This window comes from Manacus candei, unplaced genomic scaffold (genome assembly GCF_025592945.1).
Source record: "Manacus candei isolate 608988 ecotype Guabito, Panama unplaced genomic scaffold, ASM2559294v1 h1tg000043l, whole genome shotgun sequence".
Lineage (NCBI taxonomy): Eukaryota > Metazoa > Chordata > Aves > Passeriformes > Pipridae > Manacus > Manacus candei.
Window position 1 is genome coordinate 20,902,608 of NW_026138091.1, and position 26,553 is coordinate 20,929,160.

Below are 26,553 nucleotides of genomic sequence, written 5' to 3' on the forward strand. Positions count from 1 at the left end.
GTGCAATGGAGGTTAGACTTTAAAACACAAGTGAAGGTAGCAAGTGAATAGCAGTCTGCTCCTGTCCATATGGATGTTCCCATCACCTACCAATTCATATTATATCCATTTTATTTAACAGGACAATACTGTGGGTTACCTAAATATGGAGGTCTATATAACAAAGTGCGAAACAAGAGCTTTTTTCACTAGCCAGAAGCATTATGAGAACCAACATTACAATATATTGCTCCACAAGGTAACTTCAGACAAAAAGAAAAGGTTAAGCTAAGATTCTGCTGTCACTAGCTCACTTTCTCTTCTGCCCCAGAACAAGGTTTCTCAACTCCTCCTCTGTGCCAGGACTAGCAACCTTAAACCACAGGGAAGATGATGCAGCTGAAAAACAAGCCCTGTTCAGACTAACACAGGGCCACTGTATGGACACAGAAAGGATAGCGGAACCAGGAAGCCAGAGGAGAAGATAAGACAAAACCTGTCTTACCAGTTAGGTTCAAGCCAAGTGTTACTGTGCAACTTCAAGTTATCCACATTTGAGCCAAATACCAGTTTGCACGGTGTTGCTTTGCTTAATGGAAAGCAAACGGGTAGTTCTCTGCAAGCAACTGTAACGGTTTTGAAATTCAAGGAGGGCCTAAAGGAAATCTGGTTTTAACCAGCAGCAATAGCTTGATAAACTGTGGATGCCAATGATCCATTGCAAGTATGTTTGTTTCATGTTAACATTCTGCTCAGTTTCCATCTTCAGTTAAAAGCAATGAAATGCAATTTTGCTGCTTCATATTTATGTAAGTGATTACAAAAAGACAGTTTGTTTAGTTTTTTTTCCTAATTCCCTAACTCAGGATGAAAGTTGCAGCTGTTTTGACTTTCAGTGCAGCTTTTGGGTCTGAATGAATGCACATTTCAAAGTGAGAAGGCAACTAAAGCATAACTAAGCAACTTACCAACTGTTTTGATTCTTATTAGAGAAAAACAAAGTCTTTTGCATGAGACAGTTGGACTGTTCTTCCTGGTTTTCCCTATATAACCCATGTTGCTAGTGAATCAAAGGGAAAAGGTTGAGTGTTTTTTTTTTAATTGAGACTATCAATAGAGAAATATGTTCTTTAAAAGGCCCAATGTCCAATTTTTATTATTTGCATTAACACTGGTGACAAAGGAAACTAAGACTGAGCTGTAACAAAAGGAAGGATCCTTGTAATGTCATCTGGCTTTGAAGCCAACAGAGTCTGTATTTCCTACTGTCTGCACACAAGATCACTTCAAGAGCTGGTAGGAAGAGGTAATTACAAAGCTGCCAGCACGAATTTACATCACGGAAAAAGAAAAAGTCTGGTGTTTTATTTTCATTGTCCTTTTCTTCTTAACAGAGAAGCACAGCAAGAATTGTTGCATTTAGCTTTGACATTAAAAAAAACAACTTCTGTGCCTGTTTACAAGGTCAGAAGATCCTCAGCTATGCTGCTCTGGTGGTTGTGAACATGCATTTTTTGGCTACATGCATCAGAATAATCCACCTTACCTAAAATAACAGATGGATGCAGCAATTCATGCAATATGCAAGTGTTTTACAATGTTCTTTCCTTTGATAGGGCATAAATAAAGAAAACAGGAACGATGCATTATTGCCTAACTCTGAGTCAGAAAGCCTGCTCTGAAACACCGTGTGCACACACACACATAACCAGCCCCAAGCCACTGCAAGTGCTTCTGCAGATTATATTTCTATTGGGGGTGCAGTCCTGGAAATTCCCCAATTACACCAATAAAACAATTCCAATATACAATTACCACACACCCAAAATAACAATCTATGAATTTCTTCATCCAACCAGACTCAAGTGTCCTGTCATTTTTAAGTCAACTTTGTGCTGTTTCACTGAGCCTAACTTAAAATTAATTTAAATACAAGCTAAGTGAGTGAAAGTGAAAAAACACAGGACAACACTAGTTCTGCAAATACATGCCAGACATGTCAATGTCAAGCTGCCAGGGTAGTTACAATTTGAATAGAATCCCACACTTTTCAGCCCAGATTTTTCAAAAACCTCCCTCAGGATCTACTGTCAATTAGAAACTACTCAAAAGACAAGTGGATAGGAATTAAAGAGCAACACACTAGGATGAAGAAGGAATGCAGCTAAACAGACAATATCAAAATTAAGTGCTCCTTAAAAAGATGTGATATAGATGCAGATTGCAGGAATAATAATTGCAAAGTTAAACTTGTGTCCTGCAAATGGAGCAGCTGTTAAATACAGTAGGATCCCTGCCAAGGCCAACAACTGCCCAAATGATCCTGTGAAACAACCTGCCAAAACGATGTTGTGAAACAAAGTCCTTGATGTTTGGAAAAAAGAAAATACCCAAACCTAACTTTGCCACTGTAACAGTATTCTCACTTAGGTCAACAATATTAGGTTCCCAGCTGGTGGGAACAGTGGTTTTGGCTGCAACTTGACAAACTGCTCTTAACATAAACCTTTAATTTTCACTGTAGGAATCATACCTGCTTTATAGCTTGTTGAAGTTTTTCCAAATTTATTTCTTTGGCTTCTTTTAGTAATGTCTTTTCATCCATCTTTAACATAGAAACTCTGTACTGGCATAGTTCCACCACAACTACATCAGGTTGCACTTCTTGTATTGTCTGAAAAAAAAGAATTTATTTACACTGCTTTAGAAAGGAATAAACAGAAATGCAGCCAATATCAATACTTTAAAGAGAAAAGTGACTTAAAAAGCACATTCCAACAGTCATTTTCAATTAAAAAAACAGTGGAATAGTAAATAAGACTTCTCCAAATAGCTATGTATTGAGAAAAATATTAAGGAAGCAAACTGCCTTAGTTCCTGGATGCTGTGGGACAGGAAGATGAAGAACACATTGTGCTGGGGAGGAGAGCAGGAAAGAAACACTTGATGTTAAAACTTTTCACATTCACAAAATTAATTTGACCATACTCTGTGATTATTTGCAATCTGAGTAAGAACCATGGTTGATGATTCTGGCACAAGATTTCTCCCCCTCTAGCTCCTGGATAATAAAGCCACTCTAAACTGCAGATTTCACATGAGGTACAGTATGAAATTGTTCCTACTTGCACCATTCTTGAGACTGGATCCAAGTTTGGGACAGCATGGTTTTACAGCCAAGTATTATACAGGTGACGTAAGTTTCACTACTGAGATTTCAACTTGCAACACTGACACTGTATCGGTTTGTTTTTTTTAAGAACAAATAAAAATATTTGAGATGGGAGAGCAATGTATTGCATCAAAAATTATTACTATAACATGTCTGCCTCTCATCCCACAGTGCTGTTAGCCTTTCAACAGTCAACTAGAAAAAAACAGAGCCTGAAGGTTACAGCACAGAACCAAGTCAGAGAGCTAGACTTTATTCTACTTAATGCTAAGTTGACAACATTATAAACATGCTGCTGAAGGGCTCACACTTAGCATTTACCTTTACTACATCCTTTTTGCTGCTGTCACTGAAGTGAGCTGTTCCAACCACATACACTTTAGAACCATCCTCAGTGTCAAGCTCAGTCACAGTGCTTGGTAAAGCAGGCTTTTTCTGTCTCTTCTTCAACTTCATCTCCAGGAGAATTTTAAATGCATCTGCATCAGCTATAAGTGTATAGAAAAACAAAAGAAAAGCCCACATGATATAAAGTGCAGGTAAGTAAAACAGAAAATAAATATGTCGCCACTAAACAGCAGAGCAGAGCTAAAAGGCCATTGATTTACCACTGTAATCTTACATTCAGTTCTGAGGCTACATCATTGAGAGTGCCATCACTGGAGAGGCTGCCTCCAAGCATGGGTCTCAGTCCAGGTTTCCTACCCTGTGGACACTGGGACAGGTTGTCCACGCAGTTCAGTAAGGGAAAGAGAGAAGCTGTGTGGCAGGTGAGGTGGATAGAGAAGCAAAGAATACTTAGAAAAGGTATACACTAAATTAGGAAAAAAAAAAAAAGAGCATTTTTTAAATTCTAAAACAAAATTGTCCCCTTTTGGGATTTTTATCTATATAAAAGATAGCAACACATGTACACTGGTGTGACTGTGTTGGCAGTCAACTGCACATATTGGCACACACAGGATACCTACAGTACCAACCTTAGCCTTTTCCGTGATTAACACACCAGAGATCAGTACACAATTAAAAATTAAACCTCAAGAGGTAGTTAGATCAGGAAACCGATCGTTTTTCCCTAGTTTCAACAAACTATTTAAGATCAAAACGGTACAAGGTGAGTTTAGCCCATCTATGTCAAGCCTGCCATATGGAAAATAGGAGGATCTATCAGTTCTGTCACTTGTTGCTTGTTAAATGCCAGATAGCCTCATTAACTGAGATAGAAAAGCTTCAACTCCACATCACTGGAAAATATAGTCACTTTGAATGAGTATCTTAGAGCTGTAAAGCATCTTAGAAAAAAAAGTATCAAGCAGGAAAGCAGAGTTTTGTTTCCAACCAACTCTCTTTCTCTGGCAAGCTGCTGTACAAGTTAGCAGAGGTCTCAAGTGGTCTCCAGAAGCCTGGAATAGGATCATAATCCCAGGGGGAAAAAAAAAAGGTTAGTGAATAGTTTGCAGGCAGGATGTCAAAGATGCAGATAAATTAGTCTCCTATCATACATTCATTTCATGAATCTGGTTTAACTGTGTGGTTCTGGCCCCAGATCTGTCCCACAAATACTTATAAGACTTTATGTAAAAAAACCCCAAAAAACCAACAAATCCAAACCAAATCAAAAAACCCCTACCCAAATAAAACAAAAAACAACAAACATGCCCCCCCCCCCCAAATTAAAAGAACCCCACCCAAAACAAAAGCAACCTTTCAACATCCTTCTGAGTCAGAATTTCAGCAGCCTACAACTTCATGGTCAATACCCAAGAACATGGTGTGTTGCAATCAGTACTGTCTGAGCTAAGACAATGTTGCTGCCAAAGCAGATGGTGATGCTAAGGAGAAGGTAGGGAAAACGACTGAAAAAGGAAGAAGAGGTAGAGCTGTTGCATTTGTAGCACTCTCAGTCACGTAATAATAAAAACAGCCATGGTAGATCAAACAAAATCCACCTAAGCAAATATCCTGCCTCCCACAATGGTCAAAAGTGGATGTCTAAGGGAGAATATGATAAATGGGGACATGTGCACATACTTGCCCCAAATACTCTCCTAGCCTAAAGATATTTATGGTTCAGATTCCCCCAGTGGAAAGCGGTTTCTACATGTTCGGTAACCCTTAAAGGATGTAACTTGTACTTATTTTTCAAGCCTTCCCCTCATATATATGCTCAGAACTGGACTGAATAATGTTTCATGTGAAGAAAAACTGCTGTAACGGTACAGTACTAGATATTATAATTTAAGGACAATCAAGGAAAACCTTCTCAGGAACAGCAATGGTTTTTATTAAACCAACTTCTACACCTGGAGAAAAAAGTAATATAAATTAATCTGCTTCTTTATGTCTGAATATATTTCCCATAGCTTTAGTCAAGGCTCTGTTTGCTCCCATGAAAGCTGAGATGCCTGGGGATTATTCAGCAACTTCAGCATTATAGTAATTTTGCTGTTACTAATTTGCCCTAAGATGGTTCAGAGCCTATTATTTGCCAAAAAGCACAATCTGAATGTTCCTATTGTTATAAATGAGCACTGTATACATTAATATCACAACAGTATATCAATATGCATACAGCAAATCCTAAGAAGCCTTTGTTTTCTCCTCCAGAGAAAGAAATGCCTGCCATTATTTGATCCCTACCAATGACAGGGAAGGATCGATACACTTCCTTGGCTTCACAGGACAGTTTTGGTTGGAATACTTCTGTTCTTACATCCTGCAGGTTTGGCCTTCATATCAAAACATTATCATGCTAGCATGGGCAACGCATTCCATTTGGGACAACTGATCAACATTGAATCACAAGATGCCAGACTGCTGAAGTAAACCATACTTATGCATCAATGGCTTAGTAAGCAATGACTGAGCTCAAAAAAGTATCTGAGTGTATGTATTAAATCTTAAAATATTTACTTTCTTTTTAAAGTACGGGATCAGCAAACTGACAATCGATATGTCATTACTCTTTCTAAATTTGATTTACACAACTGGGCCTTGAAACAAATCACGAACAGATTAAGTCAGATGTGACCTTATTCAGACCTCTCTTTGTGCTAACAGCCACATCCATATTAGGTAAGGAAAAGTTAAGGACATTTAGTTTAATACACTTCCAGTGTGATACACCCTCCCCAGTCAAACCAGAAACATACAGATATTCTGCGATACACTGGACGTTTCCTTTGGGCCATCTTCTGGTGCATCAGAGGAGGACATTGGATCTGCAGCAGCCTGTACGAAACAAATTCAAAAGGAGGCTGGGAATTATAATGAAATGTTTTAATATATCTTTCCCTTTGTGAGCTTGCTCAATTTGAACCTACATATAATATTCAAGCAAGTAAATAATTTAAGCAGTGTCACAAGTCAAAACATCTGTGGTTTTACAACTAATTTTCCCAGCTGCATAAGTATGAGAAAGAACATATTAAAAACTACTTCATGCCTATTTTACAAGATAGTATTTATACCTGATGTGGAGCTTTAAAATAAATTGGATTCTAGATAAAAAGAACAAATTTATCTCTAACACTACTATAGCATTTTCTGTGTTGGAAACTAAAATGTGCACTGATTATTTTAATACCATTTAACTCAACTACCAGTCAGCATTAGTCTGAAAGTTAATCAGCACTCACAAGACTAAACACGTCCATTCTAGAAGAGTCAGGCCAAGTATTTTATTTGTTGGAATAAGTGTAAGGCAATTACACAAAATGCACACCCAACCTTATAAAGTTATGTGCATGATGACTTTGTAGATATATATATTTGAAATCAAAATCAAAAAGAAACACGGCATCTGCATAGTTTTGTCCTCTAAAGGATCAGAAGGTAACTGAAAAGATTCCCTAAGACTAACTCTTACGTATTACCACTAGAAGTACATGATGTGGGACTTTGGCCAACAAAAACCTTTTTTATTTTTAATTAACAGGCAAGTTTTAAAACCCATGCATAGAATCCAATCAATCCCAGTCATTCAGCCAGTGTCATCCAAGCCAGAGAGGCAGAGTTAGTGCAGAAAAGAGACTTAGGAATAAGGGAAAGCTAAACCATAAATTATCTTTAGGCACCTACATTAATTCAAAGTTTAATCAAAATTATTATTGGGAGAATTTGGAATTCCTGAACAGCATTGAGTCAAAAAGTTAGAGACTGGATGCGAATCCATCATTATTCAAGTACTTTCCAAGTGAAAGGCAGTATTAATGAGTCAGCAAGCAGGCAGCCAAGCTCTCCTGATGGATGCCAGCCTTTTAGCTAAAATGACTGTTTTATTTACTTTGTACTTAACTTGGTAAGATTTAAAGCAAGACTGTACAAAGCACATCCAATTGTTAAGAGCTTTCAACAAGAGTAGTTATTTTCTTCTTGCACTCCATTAAGCCAAACAGGAATTTTCAGAAAATAAAGCCTGGGTGTCTTACCGTGGCCCCACTGAATGCAAGAAAAAATTTATGATACATTTCATGGAGCAAACTCAAAAAGTAGAACAGCTTTACAGTGCAAAGTCTAAAATACTCACAGCAACAGATCATCCTTTCATTACAAAGCAAAAGTCTGTTCATTGACAACTGCAAACTGCAATTACACTGCAAACTGCAATTACATTCACAAATCTAATTTAACACCAGCTCAGCTTTTGATCACAACATATGGTTTGACTCTATTGCTTGCATACGTTAACTCTAGTCACAGAAATATTTTGGAAAAATTTATCCATCTGTAACATATGGAATTAATTCTGTCACTTATGCTGGCTTTGTCATCATAGGATCACAACACCGCAGAAAGAAAAGCACTAAGCCACCACATGAGGAGTCTGTTGTTCTTTTTTAAAATTAATTAACAGGACAAAAGAACTGACATTCTTATATCTCATAAGATAAAAATTTCCTGAACTTTCTCTATTATATCAGAAAAAAGTTTTGAGATGTATGGATATGAAAGGAGAAGAGAAGGAACAGGAAGGGTAGAAAAAGCATGTCACTTTAATGTGGCAAGGAACTTAAGCCATGTACAGTGAGATGATTTGTATCTAATCAAAATCAATTTCTTTAATTTACTCACAAAACATTTTTTCCTCCTAAACGTTTAATCTCATAGGTTAGGCTATTTTCTGCAATTCCTCACTTGCAAGTGGATTAATACAAAATACCCTATTTAGCTTTTGCAATTGGAGGGAAAAGAACCTAAATGTGGTAAAAAATAGCACTCAGCTCCCCATCTCTCTGTTTTAAAAGGGGTCTCAAGTTGGTATTTTCAACCCTACAACTCTGCAGAACTTCTCCAAGGATGAGTGGAAGAACCTGGCTGATTCAGTCTTGACCTTCCCTGCAATTATATTGAGAAACAAACTTGTCTCCATGCCCTACCTCAGGCTGTTGCTCCTCTTGCATCCCTGCAGCAGAGGTTTATTTTCACCAACCACACAAGAACTGCAAGAAGTAAAAGTAATGAGAGAGAATTAAAAATTAATGGCATCACCCAGAATACTTGCTTAAAAACTGTAAAGGGGAAGAAAAAAGTAAATGTGTCTCTACAGTTTCAAATAAAGGTTGAAGCAATAAAAGTGGCAAACTGAAGATGCACAAACGTCACTTATTCAACTCTCCTGCTGTTAAAATAACCACATCAAACAACAAAAACAAACCAACAGCAATTCCTCCCCATCAGTAGGGTAGAACTAGCCTGTTTCAGTATGGTTCTTGAGGTGGCTGTAAATCCAGAGCACAGTCCTGTTCTCACACACACAGAGTATCTTAATAAACACAGGTGGATTTCATGGGAACTTGGAATTTGCTTTTTTTACTGTCTTAAAAATGCCTTTTTCCTCCAGATCAGTTCATAAGTGGTTGTCACGGTTGTCAAAAGGGTTTTTGCAATAGCAAAATAGTTCTGTCTTATCCAAATAAACTACACCAAGACAGTTTTTATGCAAATTTTAGGAATCATCTGTATTTCTAGGACTTCACCACTACACAGAATAGGAGAGCAGCCACAATCTTAATATTCAACTAGAGCCACACACAGTTATTTGATCAGCATCATGTGATCACATATATTTACAAATATGCCAGGGTCAGAACATCAGTAAGATTGTGTCTGTGTGAAAAACCCAGGAAATTTGGTTTTCAAACCCTTAGTGAATGGTTTCCATGTCTTAGTTTAACAACATGGATGAAAGAAGGAACCTTAAAAGTCCAGAGTTTTTCCTGAAGCTGGAGAGTGCTATGTTCTGACTTGGGTGGTACTCTAAGGGGATTGCACAAGACACTGAATGCATGACTAGCACTCATTCTGCTTATTCTCACTGCTATCCCACTAAAATTGAAGCACTCAAAGAAAGTGCTGCTTCTTCATTACAACATTTTGGGTTATCTTCCTTTGACTTTTTTCACAGTATATGTGAACAGTGTTTTATTTCATTAGGCTGGAGAGCAGTCCTGACCAATTTAGCCATACAACAAATTTGCTCTAAAGAGTGGAGGGACAAGTTTGGCTCCTGTCCTATGCTCAGGTGATGCTGGAGGAAAGCTGGGTGGCTGGCTATCTGTATATGACAGTGTATTTCAGCACACAATGTGATGGGAAGCCTCCCCCTTTCCCAAATACAAGTTTCCTGCAGTCAGATTAGTGCTCTGCATCCTGGTTTCTGGCCTTTACTTTCAAGTCAGCTGTTCCACTTTCTAGCTTTGCTTAAAATACGTTTCTTTAAAAGAGCATTTGCCTGGGCAGTGTGAAGCATGTGAATGTAATTCCAACCACTGGCACACCTCCCTCCATGTGCTCGTGGAGGGATTTCAGCAATTCCTGCCTTCGCACTGTCCACTGCTAGCTGTCAGCTGGCAAACTGGAGATCACAGCTGCAGGCTGGGCAAGAAAAAAGTGGAGCGGCCGAGATGCTGGCTTCTGCATGGTTCCTGGAGCAAAAGGCCCATGAAACCCAACAGAGCCCCACACTCAAGCAGGCAACAGCTACAGACGCAGCTCCCAAGCTGTGAGGCAAATACCTCATTAAAATAAAAATACAAACTGCAAACAGTGCCAAAAGGTTCAGTAAAACAAACTTCAAAGAAATGAGAGAAGTCTGCACAGGCAACATAAGCACTCCACTGGTTTTGCATAATTTTGCATAATTTAATTTTCAAACCAGGACCATGCTTTGCCATCTTCCAAGGAGTCAGGTCAAGGAAACTTGGATGTCAGAGTAAGCTAAAAGGGCAGGTGAAGCTGAGTTGCTCTTCTGTTTCAGTGTTTCCACAATTTACATGTGGTGTGGACAAATCTAAAGAAGCACAGCAAAGGAAACCCCTGCCAGGAGACCTGCAACCTGAATGGGACACACCAACCCACTGGTTCCTCCCTCCAGACAGTCTGGTGGCTTTGTGAGTTTAAGTGAGCCCAGAGCCTGTTTTTTATCCTGTCCCGTCTCTGATAGACTGGTTTAACTACTTGTTGACTTAGGCACTAAACTAGACTGAAAAGCAGATTCAGATTAAAGAACAACCTTCCTTCCCCCCCTCCTATGCTACCAAGGCATTTTAAGCTCAGATAACCAAACAGCTGTAGGAACAACTGCAACAGCAAAACTGGAGGGACAGCATGAAGCAGAGATGCTGAAACCAAATGCCCTCTGAGAACATGCTTGTCCAACTACATCATCACCCAGGGTATACCAATACTCTGATGCTCAGCTCTGGACTTGGTTCTCAACTGGTTTATGTGCAAAATACCACAGTGTTTTTCTGCCCTAAGCACAACCTAAAGTTCTAAGTTTGGTTAAGGCCTTCTGATGTTTGAAAACTTGTCTCTTATCTACAGAGTGCTCTTAAAAATAGTAAACTGCAAGTTCTGGTTAAAGAACAGACTTCTATACAGAAGCACTGAGTGGTATTTTTTCCCACCAAGTGACATTTTAGAAAACCTCATCCCATTCTCACCACTGACTAAATTATATATCTGATACTGGCAGGGGGGAGGCAGGGAGAAAAAGTGAGATATCTTTGAAGTTTACTCATGCTAACCAGCACCACTTTTCAACTGACCTGTACAACCTTTGGAAAAAGCAAAGCTGTTTGTTCACTGTGGTTCCCAGCTCCAGCCTTGCAGAGAACCCATGGCACAATACCTTGAAGGCCAGATGAGAGACTGGGCAGCCACAATAACAGGCAAGTCTGCCACTGTTTTCTTCTAAGACAAGCTCAAGAAGTGGGCCCATAGGAATCTCATAAGGTTTAACAAAACCAAGCGAAAGGTGCTACACCTGGGTCAGGACAACCCCTGGCATCAATACAAGCTGGGGGATGAAGGGATTGACAGCAGCCCTGCTGAGAAGGACTTGGGAGTGCTGGTGGATGAGAGGCTGGACATGACCCAACAATGTGAACTCACAGCCCAGAAAGACAACTGTGTCCTGGGCTGCATCAAAAGCAGTGTGGGCAGCAGGTCAAGGGATGGGATTCTGCCCCTCTGCTCTGCTCTGGTGAGACCCCACCTGGAGTGATGCATCCAGCTCTAGAGTCCCCAGCACAGGAAGGACATTGACCTGTCAGAGCAAGTCCAGAAGAGGCCACCAAGATGATTAAGAGGGAGAGAGCATCTCTCCTACAAGGAAAGGCTAAGAGAATTGGATTTGTTCATTCTGGAAAAGATTTTGGGGTGACAGGACAGAGGGGAATGGGAATGGCTTCAAACTTAAAGAGATTAGGTTTAAATTAGATATTAGGAAAAAATTCTTTACTGTGAGGGTGGTGAGGCTCTGGAACAGGTTGCCCAAAGAGGTTGTGGATGGCCCATCCCTGGAAATGTTCAAGGCCAGGCTGGATGGAGGTCTGAGCAACCTGGTCCAGTGGCAGGTGTCCCTGTCCACAGCAGGGAGGTTGGAACTAGATGACCTTTAAGATTCCTTCCAACCCAGGACATTCTGTGGTCTTGTTTTCAGGTGCTCAGATCTGCTCAAGTTCCACTGGAGGTGAAATTTTCCATGCAGAAGACCTGTTTCTGCATTCACCAGAGTACAGACAAGTCTGGCTACTCAGCTAGCCAGCATCCTCCTCAGCAGCACTGGCAAAAGTCCGTTCCCCCATATTTGGGGCATTAGTCAAATACCTTGGACTCCAGGCCGACCCAACTTATCCACATTGAAAAGACACTATCCCTGTACATCCCTGTATTCATAGAAGATTTCTGTATGCCTTGATACTTGAAATATAATCTTGAAACCTCTGAGAGAAGACTGAACATACCTTGCTGTTACACAGATAACAAACTGAAGCACACGAATCTGTAAGCACTTCCTTCCACCATGTCCAACAGCAAGAAAAGGTGCTGATTCAGATCAAATCCTGGCAAACATCTGAACAACTTAAATCCATGCCTTTCCAAACTTCTTAGAGCTTGACTTCTCAACCTGTGTTTTCTTCTTTTTTTTCAAAAGTTTAACTTCCTAAAGAAATGATGAAGGTAACAACGCACTTATTTGTCTGTGCTTGCTAACCCATAGGTGAATTTTAAACAGACTTGGCAGGGAAGGAAGAGTCTCACAGTCATTTAGAGATGCAATGCTCAGCACTGCTCCTCCAGGAAAAAGAGATGACTGAGGATTACAGAGGGCGATGGATGTGAAAAAGACATGGTCTCTTAAGACACCTAGGCAACCAAAGAGGAATTTTTGAGACCACCAAAAGAACTGCAAGCCTACAATTTAGCCATTACTCATCTCTACTGATAGGCACCTATTTCCTGTCAAGGTCTTCTTGTCCTGACAGCACACACAAGACAGCCATTCCACATTGGCAAAAGCACTGCTGAAGAGGAGCTGTATTTTTCCCATGCAGATGGGCCTTATTCTCTTCCCCCCAAAAGAACAAGTTCGACATCTTCTAGCAATGTTTATCCTGCAGAGGCTGATAAAGTAGAGTGAGAAAGACCTCCCCGCCATGCTTATGTCACATCAGCCCTCCAGCTTTCCTAATATAAAACAGCTTCAGCAGCACTTCCTCTTTGCGTGAAATATGCTCATGAACTACTGGCTCATTTTTCATACTTGGTAGTCTTAGCTAACCAGAGTGTTTCAGTTCTAGCTGCATATTTAGGTATCTGAAACTCTCTTAGCTTGCAGTCTCAAGAACACAAGAGGTACACTCACAAATCAGGGGTTCTAGCAAGGCAAGTAAAAGACCAAATGCTCTTTCCCGTTTCATTTCAATGATGTAGTTCAGTGAGAAAATTCAAGCACAACACAGGGAATGGACAGGCAATTCATTAAGGTACCCTACAGTAGGACAGCATTTCTTCTTTTATTGTGTTGTTTAAATTTGCTTTCTTCAGACAGTGATTCAACTGAATCGATAAAAAAGTTCTCAAAAAGCTGTCCTAGTTAGGACAGCTGAGATCAGTTCATCATGGTGGGTGTAACCCAAAACTGTATTCTATAGCCTTCCATGTCATTTCCCAGAAACTAGACTATTGTTGTCAATAGACTATTCGCACTCTCTACCCATAGAGCCTGACTCCTCAGGCTATAAACTAGGTGTTAAGAGGCCTGTGAGACAGAAGGATGTTTCTGTCCTCACACCCTTTGTGAACTCCCCGCCCTGAGGGGAGTACCAAGCATTCCTGCCTGAACTGGAGGATATATAATCTTGGAGTTTTGGAACATTTTTTCAACCCACTCGTGGGATCCAGAGGACGGCTGCATCTCATCGCTCTCAACCAGACTTAGACCACCACTGGACTGCGATCACCAGTTCTGGCCAGACTGCAGCAGCTCTCCCACCAGCAGGTTCTTCCCCTCTCCCTTTACTTTGGACTCAAACAGGGCCCAAGGAACACCACTTTGTTCAGGCCCCAGGGTACTGGGTTATACATTTGGGTTTTTGTGGGTTGAGACCAATTGTTTGTTTGTATTATTGTACTTACTGTATTATTTTAATAAATTGTTATTCTGACTTATAATCTCTCCTTTGAGTTGGGTTCATTCCCCCTGATGGTTAACTTTTAAACCAGCACATTTTGGCGCCCAAACGTCGGGCAGAGAGAGAGAAGTCAGAATCACAATTTCATTTGAAGCATTTGTCTATTTGAATATAGAAACTCCCTGATCACCATGTTGTTTGATGCACTCACATGGATGTTGTATTTGAGCCTGTTCATATTTCCACAGATGGCGTATTATTTGCCTGTTTTGATGCTCTCTTTAAGACCAGGGAGAGGGATCCAAATTGTTTTATTAATATATTATGTTTATGTCATTCTAACATCAGAAGCAATGAGTTTCATTGTAAATGTGTATTCAGTCCTGTTTGCCTGTCCTGGTTTGGGTTGCTACCTCTGGGGCCTCATTAAAAATCGCACCCAGCTTTTTGGGGGAACAGGGGTGGATGGTTTCCAGCCTCCCACCTCCTTCTTCCCCTTCAGACCTGCTAAAACAGTTTTTGAAAATATTGAGTTCCCTTTTGATGTTAAGGACAGCATAATGTTATTGTTAGTGTTGCTCTGTCTGCTCTGTACTGTGTACACCATGTTTAGGGTCAGAAAAGTGCCTTTTAGGGAGGTTGGTTGGACACCTGCCCTGGGAGCAGATAATGCTGAATGGCACGGAAAGTGGGAGGCCATCAGCCAGTATTTGGAAAAGCTTTCTCCTCCAATGACCTGGAAATTCACCCCTGAACAACTGCAGGATCCTGTTAGCATGATAAGACTGGTGAAGGAAAAATGCTCTGGCAGCTCCAGAGATGGCCAGCTCACAGCAACCTGCTGGGCCCTGGCCACTGCCTACCGGGCACTGCTTGACATGATACAGCACTGTCAGGGCGAGGAGAGAAGGACCAAATCCGCAGACACCACGTCCACCCAAACCACAGCTGAGTCAGAGGGAGAAAGAAATGAACCAACCAGCACCGTGTCCACACAAACCATCGAGGAGCCAGAAGAACAAGCAAAACCAATAGCAGTCGCCCCTGTCCAGAAAAGGAAATCAAAGACTAAATCAGTTCGCATAGCAAATGATGACGAAGAGGCGGGACCTTCACATCCACCGGAGGAGACAGAGCCAGAAATAATCACTCGGTCCCTATCCCTGGGTGAGCTACGTGAGCTCCGGAGAGAGTTCACACGACAGGCGAACGAGTCCATTCTGACCTGGCTGCTCCGAATCTGGGATGCCGCAGCTAACGATACGATCCTAGATGGGAGTGAAGCCAGACAGCTGGGATCCCTGTCTCGAGATGTAGTCATTGATCAGGGGATTGGAAGGAGGCAGGAAACTCTCAGCCTCTGGCGGCGACTGTTGTCCAGTGTGAGGGAGAGATACCTTTGCAAGGAGGACCTCCACGTACAGCAAGGACAGTGGAACACGATGGAACAAGGTATCCGGTGCTTAAGGGAGTTAGCTGTACTGGAGATAATCTTTTCAGAGGATGAAAGATTCCCTAAGAGTCCAGATGGCGTACAGTGCACCTCCCAAATGTGGTTAAAGTTTGCACGACTCGGGCCAGAAATGTATTCCCGCTACTTAGCAACGCTGCAATGGAGGGAGGGAGAGGACAAGGTGGGAGCATTGGTTAGCAAACTCAGGATTTATGAAGACACTGTCACCGCCCCATTACGAGCCCACGTCTCATCTGTGGAAACCAAACTGGCTGAACACGTCCGAAACCTGGAAGAGAAAATTGAAGAGGGACACCAGAAGCTAAGAGAAGAGATTAAGGAAGGGATTTTCCATATCTCGCCAGGACGAACAAGAGTCTCTGCTATCAGGAGCCAGCGTCCCCCAGCTAAGGAGAGAAGGTACACTCCACGTGGCGATCTATGGTTTTACCTCCGTGAGCATGGAGAAGATATGAGGAAGTGGGATGGGAAACCCACCTCTTCCTTAGCAGCCCGGGTACGTGAACTGAAAAGAGGAACAAATACCATAAAGAACTCTTCAAGGGTAAACGTTGCTCCAGTCTCTCGTGGGCAAGACTCCAGACGGTACAGGAATGATGATACGTCTGATCCTCTTGAAGGGACCTCCAGGTCATACCCACAAGAAGAGCACAATGAGTACCATGACCAGGACTAGGGGTGCCCTGCCTCTAGCCAGGTAGAGGAGAGGGACAATCGAGTCTATTGGACTGTGTGGATTCGGTGGCCTGGCACATCAGAGCCACAAAGATATAAGGCTTTAGTGGACACTGGCGCACAATGTACATTAATGCCATCAAGATACGTAGGGGCAGAATCCATCTCCATTTCTGGGGTGACAGGGGGATCCCAACAGCTGACTGTACTGGAAGCTGAAGTGAGCCTGACTGGGAAGGAATGGCACAGACACCCCATCGTGACTGGTCCAGAGGCCCCGTGTATCCTTGGCATAGATTACCTGAGGAGTGGGTATTTCAAAGACCCAAAAGGACTTCGTTGGGCTTTTGGCATAGCTGCTGTGGAGACGGAGGAAATTAGACAGTTGAACACCTTGCCTGGTCTCTCAGAGGACCCCTCTGCTGTGGGACTGCTGAAGGTTGAAGAACAATTGGTACCGATAGCCACAGCAACAGTGCACCGTCGGCAATACCGCACCGACCGAGACTCTGTGACCCCTATACATAAGATGATCCGCGAACTGGAGACCCAGGGGGTGGTCAGCAAGACTCGCTCACCCTTTAATAGCCCTATATGGCCAGTGCGTAAGTCCAGCGGAGAGTGGAGGCTGACGGTGGATTACCGTGGACTCAATGAAGTCACACCACCCCTGAGTGCTGCTGTGCCGGACATGCTGGAGCTCCAGTATGAGCTGGAGTCCAAGGAAGCCAAGTGGTATGCCACCATTGACATAGCCAATGCCTTTTTCTCCATTCCTTTGGCAGCGGAGTGCAGACCACAATTTGCTTTCACTTGGAGAGGTGTGCAGTACACCTGGAATCGACTGCCTCAGGGGTGGAAACACAGTCCCAGCATTTGCCATGGACTGATCCAGACTGCACTGGAAAAGGGTGAGGCTCCAGAGCACCTACAGTACATTGATGACATCATTGTATGGGGGAACACAGCGGGCGAAGTCTTCGAGAAAGGAGAGAAGATAATCCAGATTCTCCTAAGAGCCGGTTTTGCCATTAAACGGAGTAAGGTCAAGGGACCTGCTCAGGAAATTCAGTTCCTAGGAGTGAAGTGGCAAGATGGACGCCGCCTAATTCCAATGGAGGTGATTAACAAGATAGCAGCCATGTCCCCACCAACCAGCAAGAAGGAAACACAGGCTTTCCTAGGCGCTGTGGGCTTTTGGAGGATGCATATCCCCGAGTATAGTCAGATTGTAAGCCCTCTCTACCTTGTGACACGGAAGAAAAATGATTTCCAGTGGGGCCCCGAACAACAACAAGCCTTTGAACAAATTAAACAGGAGATTGCCCATGCGGTAGCCCTTGGGCCAGTAAGGACAGGACAGGACGTGAAGAACGTGCTCTACACCGCAGCCGGGGAGAATGGCCCTTCTTGGAGCCTCTGGCAGAAAGTGCCTGGGGAGACCCGAGGACGACCGCTGGGATTCTGGAGTCGGGGATACAAAGGATCTGAAGCCAGCTATACACCAACTGAGAAAGAGATCCTGGCTGCCTATGAAGGAGTTCGAGCTGCCTCAGAAGTAATCGGCACCGAAGCGCAGCTCCTCCTGGCACCCCGACTACCAGTGCTGGGCTGGATGTTCAAGGGAAGAGTTCCTTCCACACATCATGCCACCGATGCCACGTGGAGTAAGTGGATCGCTCTGATCACGCAGCGAACCCGGATAGGGAATCCTAATCGCCCTGGGATTCTGGAAATTATCACCAATTGGCCCGAAGGTGAGAGTTTCGGACTATCCTCTGAAGAAGAGGAGGAGAAGGTGACACGGGCTGAGGAGGCCCCACCATATGACAAGCTACCAGCAGATGAAAGGCGATATGTGCTCTTCACGGATGGCTCCTGCCGCATTGTAGGGACAAACCGAAAATGGAAGGCAGCTGTATGGAGTCCCACACGGCGAGTTGCAGAAGCGACCGAAGGACAAGGTGGGTCAAGTCAGTTTGCAGAGCTTAAAGCCGTTCAGTTGGCTTTGGATATAGCTGAACGAGAGAAGTGGCCAAGACTCTATCTCTACACTGACTCATGGATGGTGGCCAATGCTCTGTGGGGATGGCTGGAGCGATGGAAAAAGGCCAACTGGCAGCGCCAAGGGAAACCCATCTGGGCGGCGGAGATGTGGCGGGACATCGCTGGCCGGGTAGAGAAGCTGAGTGTGAAGGTCCGTCACGTAGACGCTCATGTAGGCAAGAAACGGGCTAATGAGGAGCATCATAACAACGAGCAGGCGGACCGAGCTGCCAGGATTAAAGTCTCTCAGGTAGATCTGGATTGGCAGCACAAAGGAGAATTATTTCTGGCTCGATGGGCCCATGACGCCTCCGGTCACCAGGGGAGAGATGCAACATACAGATGGGCTCGTGACCGAGGGGTGGACTTAACCAAGGACATTGTCTCACAGGTCATCCATGACTGTGAGACATGTGCTGCCATCAAGCAGGCCAAGCGGGTGAAGCCTCTATGGTATGGTGGACGGTGGTCAAAGTACAGGTATGGGGAAGCCTGGCAAGTTGACTACATCACACTCCCCAAAACCCGCCAAGGCAAGCACTACGTACTGACCATGGTAGAAGGAAGCACTGGATGGTTGGAGACATACCCCGTGCCTCATGCCACTGCCCGGAATACCATCCTGGGCCTTGAAAAACAAGTCCTGTGGCGACACGGCACCCCGGAGAGAATTGAGTCTGATAATGGGACCCATTTCAAGAATGGCCTTGTAGACACCTGGGCCAAAGAGCACGGCATTGAGTGGGTGTATCATATCCCCTACCATGCACCAGCTGCTGGAAAAGTTGAGCGGTGCAACGGACTGCTGAAAACCACTCTGAAGGCACTGTGTGGGGAGACTCTCAAACACTGGGAGCTGCATTTAGCAAAGGCCACCTGGTTGGTCAACACCCGAGGTTCCATCAATCGAGCTGGCCCTGCCCAATCAGAACTTTTGCATACTGTAGATGGAGATAAAGTCCCCGTGGTACATATGAGAGGAATGTTAGGGAAGACTGTTTGGATTAGTCCCACCTCAAGCAAAGGCAAACCCATCCGAGGGATTGTTTTTGCTCAGGGACCTGGTTCCACGTGGTGGGTAATGCAAAAAGATGGGGAGACACGTTGTGTACCACAAGGGGACCTAATTTTGAGTGAGAATGGTCTGTAATGTTTCATTGTATATATATAGATAGATAGATAGATAGATAGATGTATATAGTTTTAAAGGGATATAGTTTTTAAAGAGGGTTAATTTGGGCATGACATGGATGGCATAGAATAAGGGGTGGATAATGTCCTAGTTAGGACAGCTGAGATCAGTTCATCATGGTGGGTGTAACCCAAAACTGTATTCTATAGCCTTCCATGTCATTTCCCAGAAACTAGACTATTGTTGTCAATAGACTATTCGCACTCTCTACCCATAGAGCCTGACTCCTCAGGCTATAAACTAGGTGTTAAGAGGCCTGTGAGATAGAAGGATGTTTCTGTCCTCACACCCTTTGTGAACTCCCCGCCCTGAGGGGAGTACCAAGCATTCCTGCCTGAACTGGAGGATATATAATCTTGGAGTTTTGGAACATTTTTTCAACCCACTCGTGGGATCCAGAGGACGGCTGCATCTCATCGCTCTCAACCAGACTTAGACCACCACTGGACTGCGATCACCAGTTCTGGCCAGACTGCAGCAGCTCTCCCACCAGCAGGTTCTTCCCCTCTCCCTTTACTTTGGACTCAAACAGGGCCCAAGGAACACCACTTTGTTCAGGCCCCAGGGTACTGGGTTATACATTTGGGTTTTTGTGGGTTGAGACCAATTGTTTGTTTGTATTATTGTACTTACTGTATTATTTTAATAAATTGTTATTCTGATTTATAATCTCTCCTTTGAGTTGGGTTCATTCCCCCTGCTGGTTAACTTTTAAACCAGCACAAAAGCTCTCATGCTTCAACCTATAAAACCTAGTCAGCTACTCTTTAAAAAGAAGATTTTTATTGAATGTTTTCCTCCTGCTGAACTATAAAGAAATTCAGAAGCAGCATTTGCTTTCCTCAACATGTTGACGCTGCAAGAAGGAAATAAAGTTCTCTGTCATCTTATAATTGCTCTGTACTTCCTATGAGCTGCATACATATCAGAAAAGCTGGAAAAGAAACTAGGAGCCACCTAACTACCACAACTTGTTTCACCCTTTATTGAAAGGGACAGGCAACAATTTTTATGTTTGATCCCCCAACAAACAAATCTAAATGCAGCTATTAATGCTTTTGATAGTTACAATATTCATGAGCATTGCAGGAAGTAACTACATGTCTTGGTACTCAAAGTATTAATCCTCTAGCCTCTGAGATCAGATTATATGTACTTCCCTGTTTTACAAATGAGGAACTGAGGTGTATGAATGTTTAAATGCGTCTACAAGCATCTAAGTTTTACTTGGCTCCCTGCCAAGTCCCAGACCCAACACCGAAATACCCCCAGCTCAGTGCTAAGGAAAAAAACTATGAAAAATCCAAACTGGCCAAACTTATATGAAAATAAATGTATTTATGACATATACAGCTATGTACAGTTGAAATACCATGCACAACTCCAAGGGAAAAGGGAAAGGGAAGGGGGAAGGAAAAAAAAGGAACAAAACCAAAATAAAATATACACGATCAATAGCCCAAGATCTAGCAACTAAAAGAATTAGCAAAAGAATATCTTACTACTCTCCTTGGGACAACAGAAAGTCACGCTGGAACGACCGCCGGCAACCTCCGTCTTCCAAGGTCAGCAAGGCTTTACCAGGCCTCACTCCCCAACACGACAGACTCAACAGCAGGGAACCCGCACCTCCAAAGCCGTCGGAAGGAAAGAGAGAGAAGACCTCTCCACCTTTCTTCTTATACTCCTGGCTTACGTAAAAATCGTAGGGAATAACGGGTAATCTGGGCACTTCCTTGGTTACAAACTGGTCACCAAGGAAGGCCTAAACTACTACAACAAGCCTGACCTCTGGTAGCTAAACAAGCAGTTAGAAGGCTGCTGGAACTTTCAAAGCATTTCAATCTGAATTTTCCTTTGTTATTACTCATTGGTCCTTCTTCTAAGATCCCCACACACCCTGCAGGATAGCACTTCCTCATAGAACACATCAACACCACTCATCCTTGTTCCTCTAAAGTTGCTGTGGGAAAGGCGAGAGGTAGGCTAAGGACAGAATTTTGGAGCAAGCTGTTGAACAATTAAATGGGAGTTTTCCATGGAGAATACAGCACACCTCACACAGGTCATGCTACAACTGAGATAAAACTGACCTGAGCTGGACATACGCCACTGGCTCGCACAAAAGACTACGTCACAAACAGACACGTGTGCCAGCCTTCTAACACCAGTATCCCTGGCCAGAACACAGCTCTCATCAGCTTGGCATGAGATGCAGCAATAAAAATGTACGAGCATTAAGTGTGCTGTGTTTCATCCTCTAAACCTGCAGTTTCACTAACAATGGATATTTGGTTTAGCCTGGTGTATATTGGTATAGCCTGCACACTTCAGATTCTTATTATGCACTGCATAAGCATAAGCACATCTCATTTGAATGCTGCTACCCTTTAAAAAGACCACTTACTTTATGTAAACAGAAGAGGTATATTCAGAAGATACAGACCCAACTTTTCTCTCACTGCCAAACTGTTGCAGTCATTAATTACTTGCTGTCTGGAATGCCAAACAAAGCACCTTCCATTTTTAACATTTAACGTAGTAAGAGGCAAAACCAAATTAAAAGATAGTCACTTAGGTCTCAGCACCATCCTCTGCAATGGAAGGAGAGGATTTAAGATTGATGAGGCGTTTTCCATACTTACGCAGGGAAGTCTTACAAATGTTTACAAACAATCATCTGCTCCAAATGGTGTCTTCTCTGTTGATAGACTGCTCATATCCAGAAGGATGAATCAGCTGAAACCTGACTGCCAATTAATGCAACAGCCACAAATTCAGAAATTGGAACGTATTTCAAAACTATCACTAAGGTGATCTACTCTACATATTGCACGTTATCTCTTTGACACAACCCACGCCTTTGAAACTCAACTGAGCAACTGGTTCTGTAATCACAGATGGTTGTAGAGCATGTTTCTGGTTTCTCATGACTCAGAAGTTCACAAATTTCAAAAGAGAATTTTACCCTCTGAGCATCAATGTTCCTGCAAAATGAACTGTGTAGATATATGCAGCCTAAACTCAGGTACCTGCACACTGGAGTCGACATCCATTTGCACGCTTCAGAAGCTAAAATATAAAAGTCACAGACAATACACTAATTTTGTTTGAAAGGAGGTGTTGGAACATGAGAATATCTGTCCTGGGACACTGAATGCACAAAAACCACGTTTACCAGTGAAAGACAAGAAGGCATTCTTGTATGTTTTGGGGTTTTAGAAGTTATTGCTATTACATTGACTACGGCTACTTGATGAAATGAATAAGTATGAGGTGAATCAGAATGCTAATACACAGCAGAATTGAGAACAAACATTTGCCCAAATCCTTCCTGTTTTAAGAGTTTGTAAAGAGATTGCTAAACTTAGAAACGTGGGACAGAAGGACCACAATGACTGGCCCAAGTCTGGACCCAACTCAGAAACTGAGAGTTTTAGAACATCAATCCAAATCACTTTCCTATTGTATTCCAATGTGAATCATGTGATTTCAGGGAAGATCTGGAACCAAAATAATTTTATTAGACTTTGCTGCGATCAGCAGACTGGACTAAGATATCAGTATGTCTCCTCCCTCCAGGCCATTTAAAGCTATGAACCAAGTGATACTTCTGATTCTGGGAAACCCTCTGAAAAACACCCTCATGCAGAACAAAAGGAAAAGAGCGCAGCTGCTGCATGTGTAGTTTCTATGGAGTTCTACAAAAAGTGGGTTTTCCACTCTACTCACTACCTACAAGCAGCAAGCACAGGAGAAGGGTGAAGAAGTTCTGCCATGGACAACTAAGTATTGGCTTGGAAGATACTGGACTGTGGTCCACAAAACTTGGAGAAGGTGTCTTAAATTCCACATACACACTGATATTTCACATGCCAATGGCTGTCTGTTGAGATACGCAGAAGCTGGGTCTCAAGAGTACTGGCAGACACTCATTTTTCTTACAAACACTTTTAAATGCAATCCTTATGAAGGTAAAATTGGGATTCTGTAGGACAAAATAATTTTGCCCAATTGCTAAGCACAATATTTTATCAGTAGTATTCTTTTGCCTGCCCCTTCCATTCTAGTCACCAAACAATAGCTGGGAACAAGCTGATCTACCCTCAAAATCATTAGGTGATCACAAAGCTGAAAACAGTTACATGACACGGGCCCAAGTGCTGGCAATAAGCAAAGACACACAGCTCTACTGTGGCAGGGAACTGAAGAAAGAGGGTCAGGTTTCAAGACAGACCTAAGAGAGACAAAACTCCAGGAAAGCAAATTCCAGCCTGTAGACACAGGAGCCCCAGGACAGTGCTAATCTCTCAGTACTACAGACACTCACGCTAACCAGGAAATCTGTCTTGCTTCGAAGTCCATCCAGCTGCTGCACCACTCATTTAACACATAAAGCACCCTGTACCTGACAATTTCAGTGTTTAAAAAAAAATAAAATCTTCTCTCAAAAGATTATCTCTATTTCCACGATTATCTGCTGCCGTCCAAAGAAAAGAGAAAATCCCCCAGCAACTCCTGATAGGGGTTCCTCATTCACAGGTCTTCTTTGTGGCCTACACTGTAACTAGAACTGTATTCTTGTCCTTCTGAAGGACAGCTCCCAGCTGTGCAACACACCAGACATGCGCCCTAGTGAGACAAGATCTGGATCTCCAGATGCACCACGCAGGTGACTGAAGATTTGCTTCAACTTCATCAGCAGTCATGGTGTTGTTCAGCTGTGGTGCAGGTTCTTGCTCCTTCTCACAAGCATGCACACCCTTCCTGCACAGAGACACAGACCTCTCAACACACATTCATCAGGTTGCACTGTCTGTACAAGGTTATTTTGTAGACAGCCTGCAGGGCTTAGCCACTTGAAAACATGAACTAGAGCTCCAGTGTAGTCTCCCCTGCAGCCTGATCTGCGGTGTCATCAGGACACTTAAATTCTTGCATGTGGATGTGCTAAGTATCTGCAACCCTCAGTGATTTCGATCAAAACTGCTGAGCAGGTCAACTGAAGACAGAAGGACAAAACAGCTCCTCTACTTTTTTTGAATTAGAAAAAGAAGCGTAAAGGAAGACAACTTGTCTCTGAGTGCGTGCATGTTTTTGTACAAATCTATAAATTGTGTAAATTATGATTAATATTAAAGTTATATGCCCCGAGTCCTTTTTTAGGAAGGAAGATAAATATTCACGGTAAAAGTTTTAAGTTCAAATACAGAATGACAGTATCAACTAATATCATAACATCTCAAATTTGAGTGGCCCTTCACAAAAACTTTCAATAATTGTTTCTGATTTCAGAAACAATTCACATAGGCATTTGCAAATAGCTTTCCAATCTAGTAACAACCCTCATCAAGAAAATATATTGGTGAGATTTTGTACTAAATAATTTATGACAGACAACCAGTACTGCTAACCAGTGTGGACTTTCCCTGACAGAAGAAGGAGAGCTGCAGAATCCTTCTTTCCTACTGGCACTGGCTGGCAAAGCTCATGCTGTGATATCACTTCAGACAGACACAGTTATGCACCACTCCCATTAAATCTGGAGCACACATATCTCTGGCCTGCTCTCATTTCAACATTTTCAAAGGCTGCCCCAAATCTTTTTCTTTACTTTTTCTGAATAGCAAATAAGGAAAAAGAAAATGCTTTCCAAAAAGTATTATTTTAAAAAAAGCACTGGTATGAATCTCCAACAAGTATATGCCAATACCACGTGTTTTATTCACAGCTGTAGTGGCAGCAGCAGCAATGTTTCATCATATTTACCATATGGAAGAAAGAATAAACTGAAAAATAAATCTAACTCTCCTAGCACCATCAAACTAATATCTAAAGTCTACAGTTAAGATGCAAGAGTGCCAAACACTGTGATAGCTGAAATTTACAATCAGCAACTTAAGTTACTGAAACTTGAAAGTCTACTGAGAGCCACAAACAGCAGGGCACAAACCAATGCTACAGCCATAACCCAGAATTTTCAATTAATAAACTCATTTAGCTTAGGATAATTAAATGGACATGTGTTTTCCCCCTACTGTGTAAGGGAAGCCCCTGAAATCTGTTGGGTCTGGGTTTTTAAAATTTTTTTTTGCTTTAATCTGTTAGCTTTCCAAGAAGGAATACCTGCATTAATGAGCTAAACAGGAGGTGAACAGATACATATCTCTACAACAGGGAGAACTGAGGTCACTCCAGGCACCTTCGATATTTCTCGGGACTACTATTGTCACCATATACGCAAAACAGCATCTAACCTGTAAAAGCCCATCCCATCCTCTCGCTTTTCCAACTAATCGGCTGCAACCTTCTGCAAAGTTTTACCAAAGAAAAATACTCTCTTTCTTCCTGAAAGCTACCAAAAACATAAACACCTCTGTTGTATGGATACCTGTATTGGAAAATGTATTTTCCTCAAGAGAGAGGCCTAGGCTATGCCTGGGACACGAGTTATGTTCGAGCCCTGGGTTAATTAGAACTATTTTCACAGGTGAATTCCGAGAAAGCCACAACTGTTTAATGAAGGGGGGGGGAAAAAAGAAAAAAGAAAAACTGAATCTCGGCTTTTCCGCAGCTCCCAGTCAGAACCCAACAAACCCACGCCCTTATCCCCAAACACCTGGGTCAGGTACAGCAGCACGGAGAGCTCTGCCCACATCACGCTGCCACCTCCGCGACGCCCCAACCCAGGGAACGGCCGTAACGAAGGTGCGAACCCGACACCTCAAAAACGGCCCCAAGGGCCGCGTTTCCCCACAAGTTCCGGCAGGGCAGGGCAGGGCAGGGCAGAGAAGCGGGGGCCTCCCCGCGGGGCTCCGGCGAGAGGCGACGGGCAGGGACCTCGCAGCCTCCTCCTCCCCTCCGGAGCGGGGCCGAACGCCCCAGCCCGCCCGCTGCGAGGCGGAGTTCGCCCGCCCGCCCGCCCGCCTGGAGGCCGCCCCCGCCCAGGAGGCCCCTCGGCCTCGCCGCCCGCGGGGTCACCGGCAGGGCAGCGCCGGACCGGCCCCGGCCGCCCTTCCCCGGGGGCGCCGAGCGCCGCCCGCAACTCTCCCAGGCCCAGGGAGCGCTTTCAGAGGCGGGCGCTCCCCGGCCA

At 43.2% G+C, this 26,553-nt stretch overlaps 1 protein-coding gene across 4 annotated transcripts in view; it reads right to left on the minus strand.

The window, feature by feature from the left end:
• TRABD (TraB domain containing) overlaps positions 1-26,553 on the minus strand; it is a 37,569-nt gene that overhangs the window by 10,669 nt on the left and 347 nt on the right. Inside the window, exons 1-5 of one of the 4 annotated variants that reach the window (XM_051795667.1) lie at positions 26,080-26,307; positions 8,530-8,592; positions 6,304-6,382; positions 3,473-3,639; positions 2,513-2,653 (exon numbers count right to left, since the gene is read on the minus strand). In XM_051795667.1, coding sequence (XP_051651627.1) covers positions 2,513-2,653; positions 3,473-3,639; positions 6,304-6,382; positions 8,530-8,553 — 411 coding nt within the window. In that variant the 5' untranslated portion in view covers positions 8,554-8,592; positions 26,080-26,307. Of the gene's footprint in view, positions 1-2,512; positions 2,654-3,472; positions 3,640-3,773; positions 4,786-6,303; positions 6,385-8,529; positions 8,593-26,079; positions 26,308-26,553 lie in introns of those variants that run through there. The other 3 variants (XM_051795666.1, XM_051795669.1, XM_051795668.1) reach the window with 3 other exon arrangements.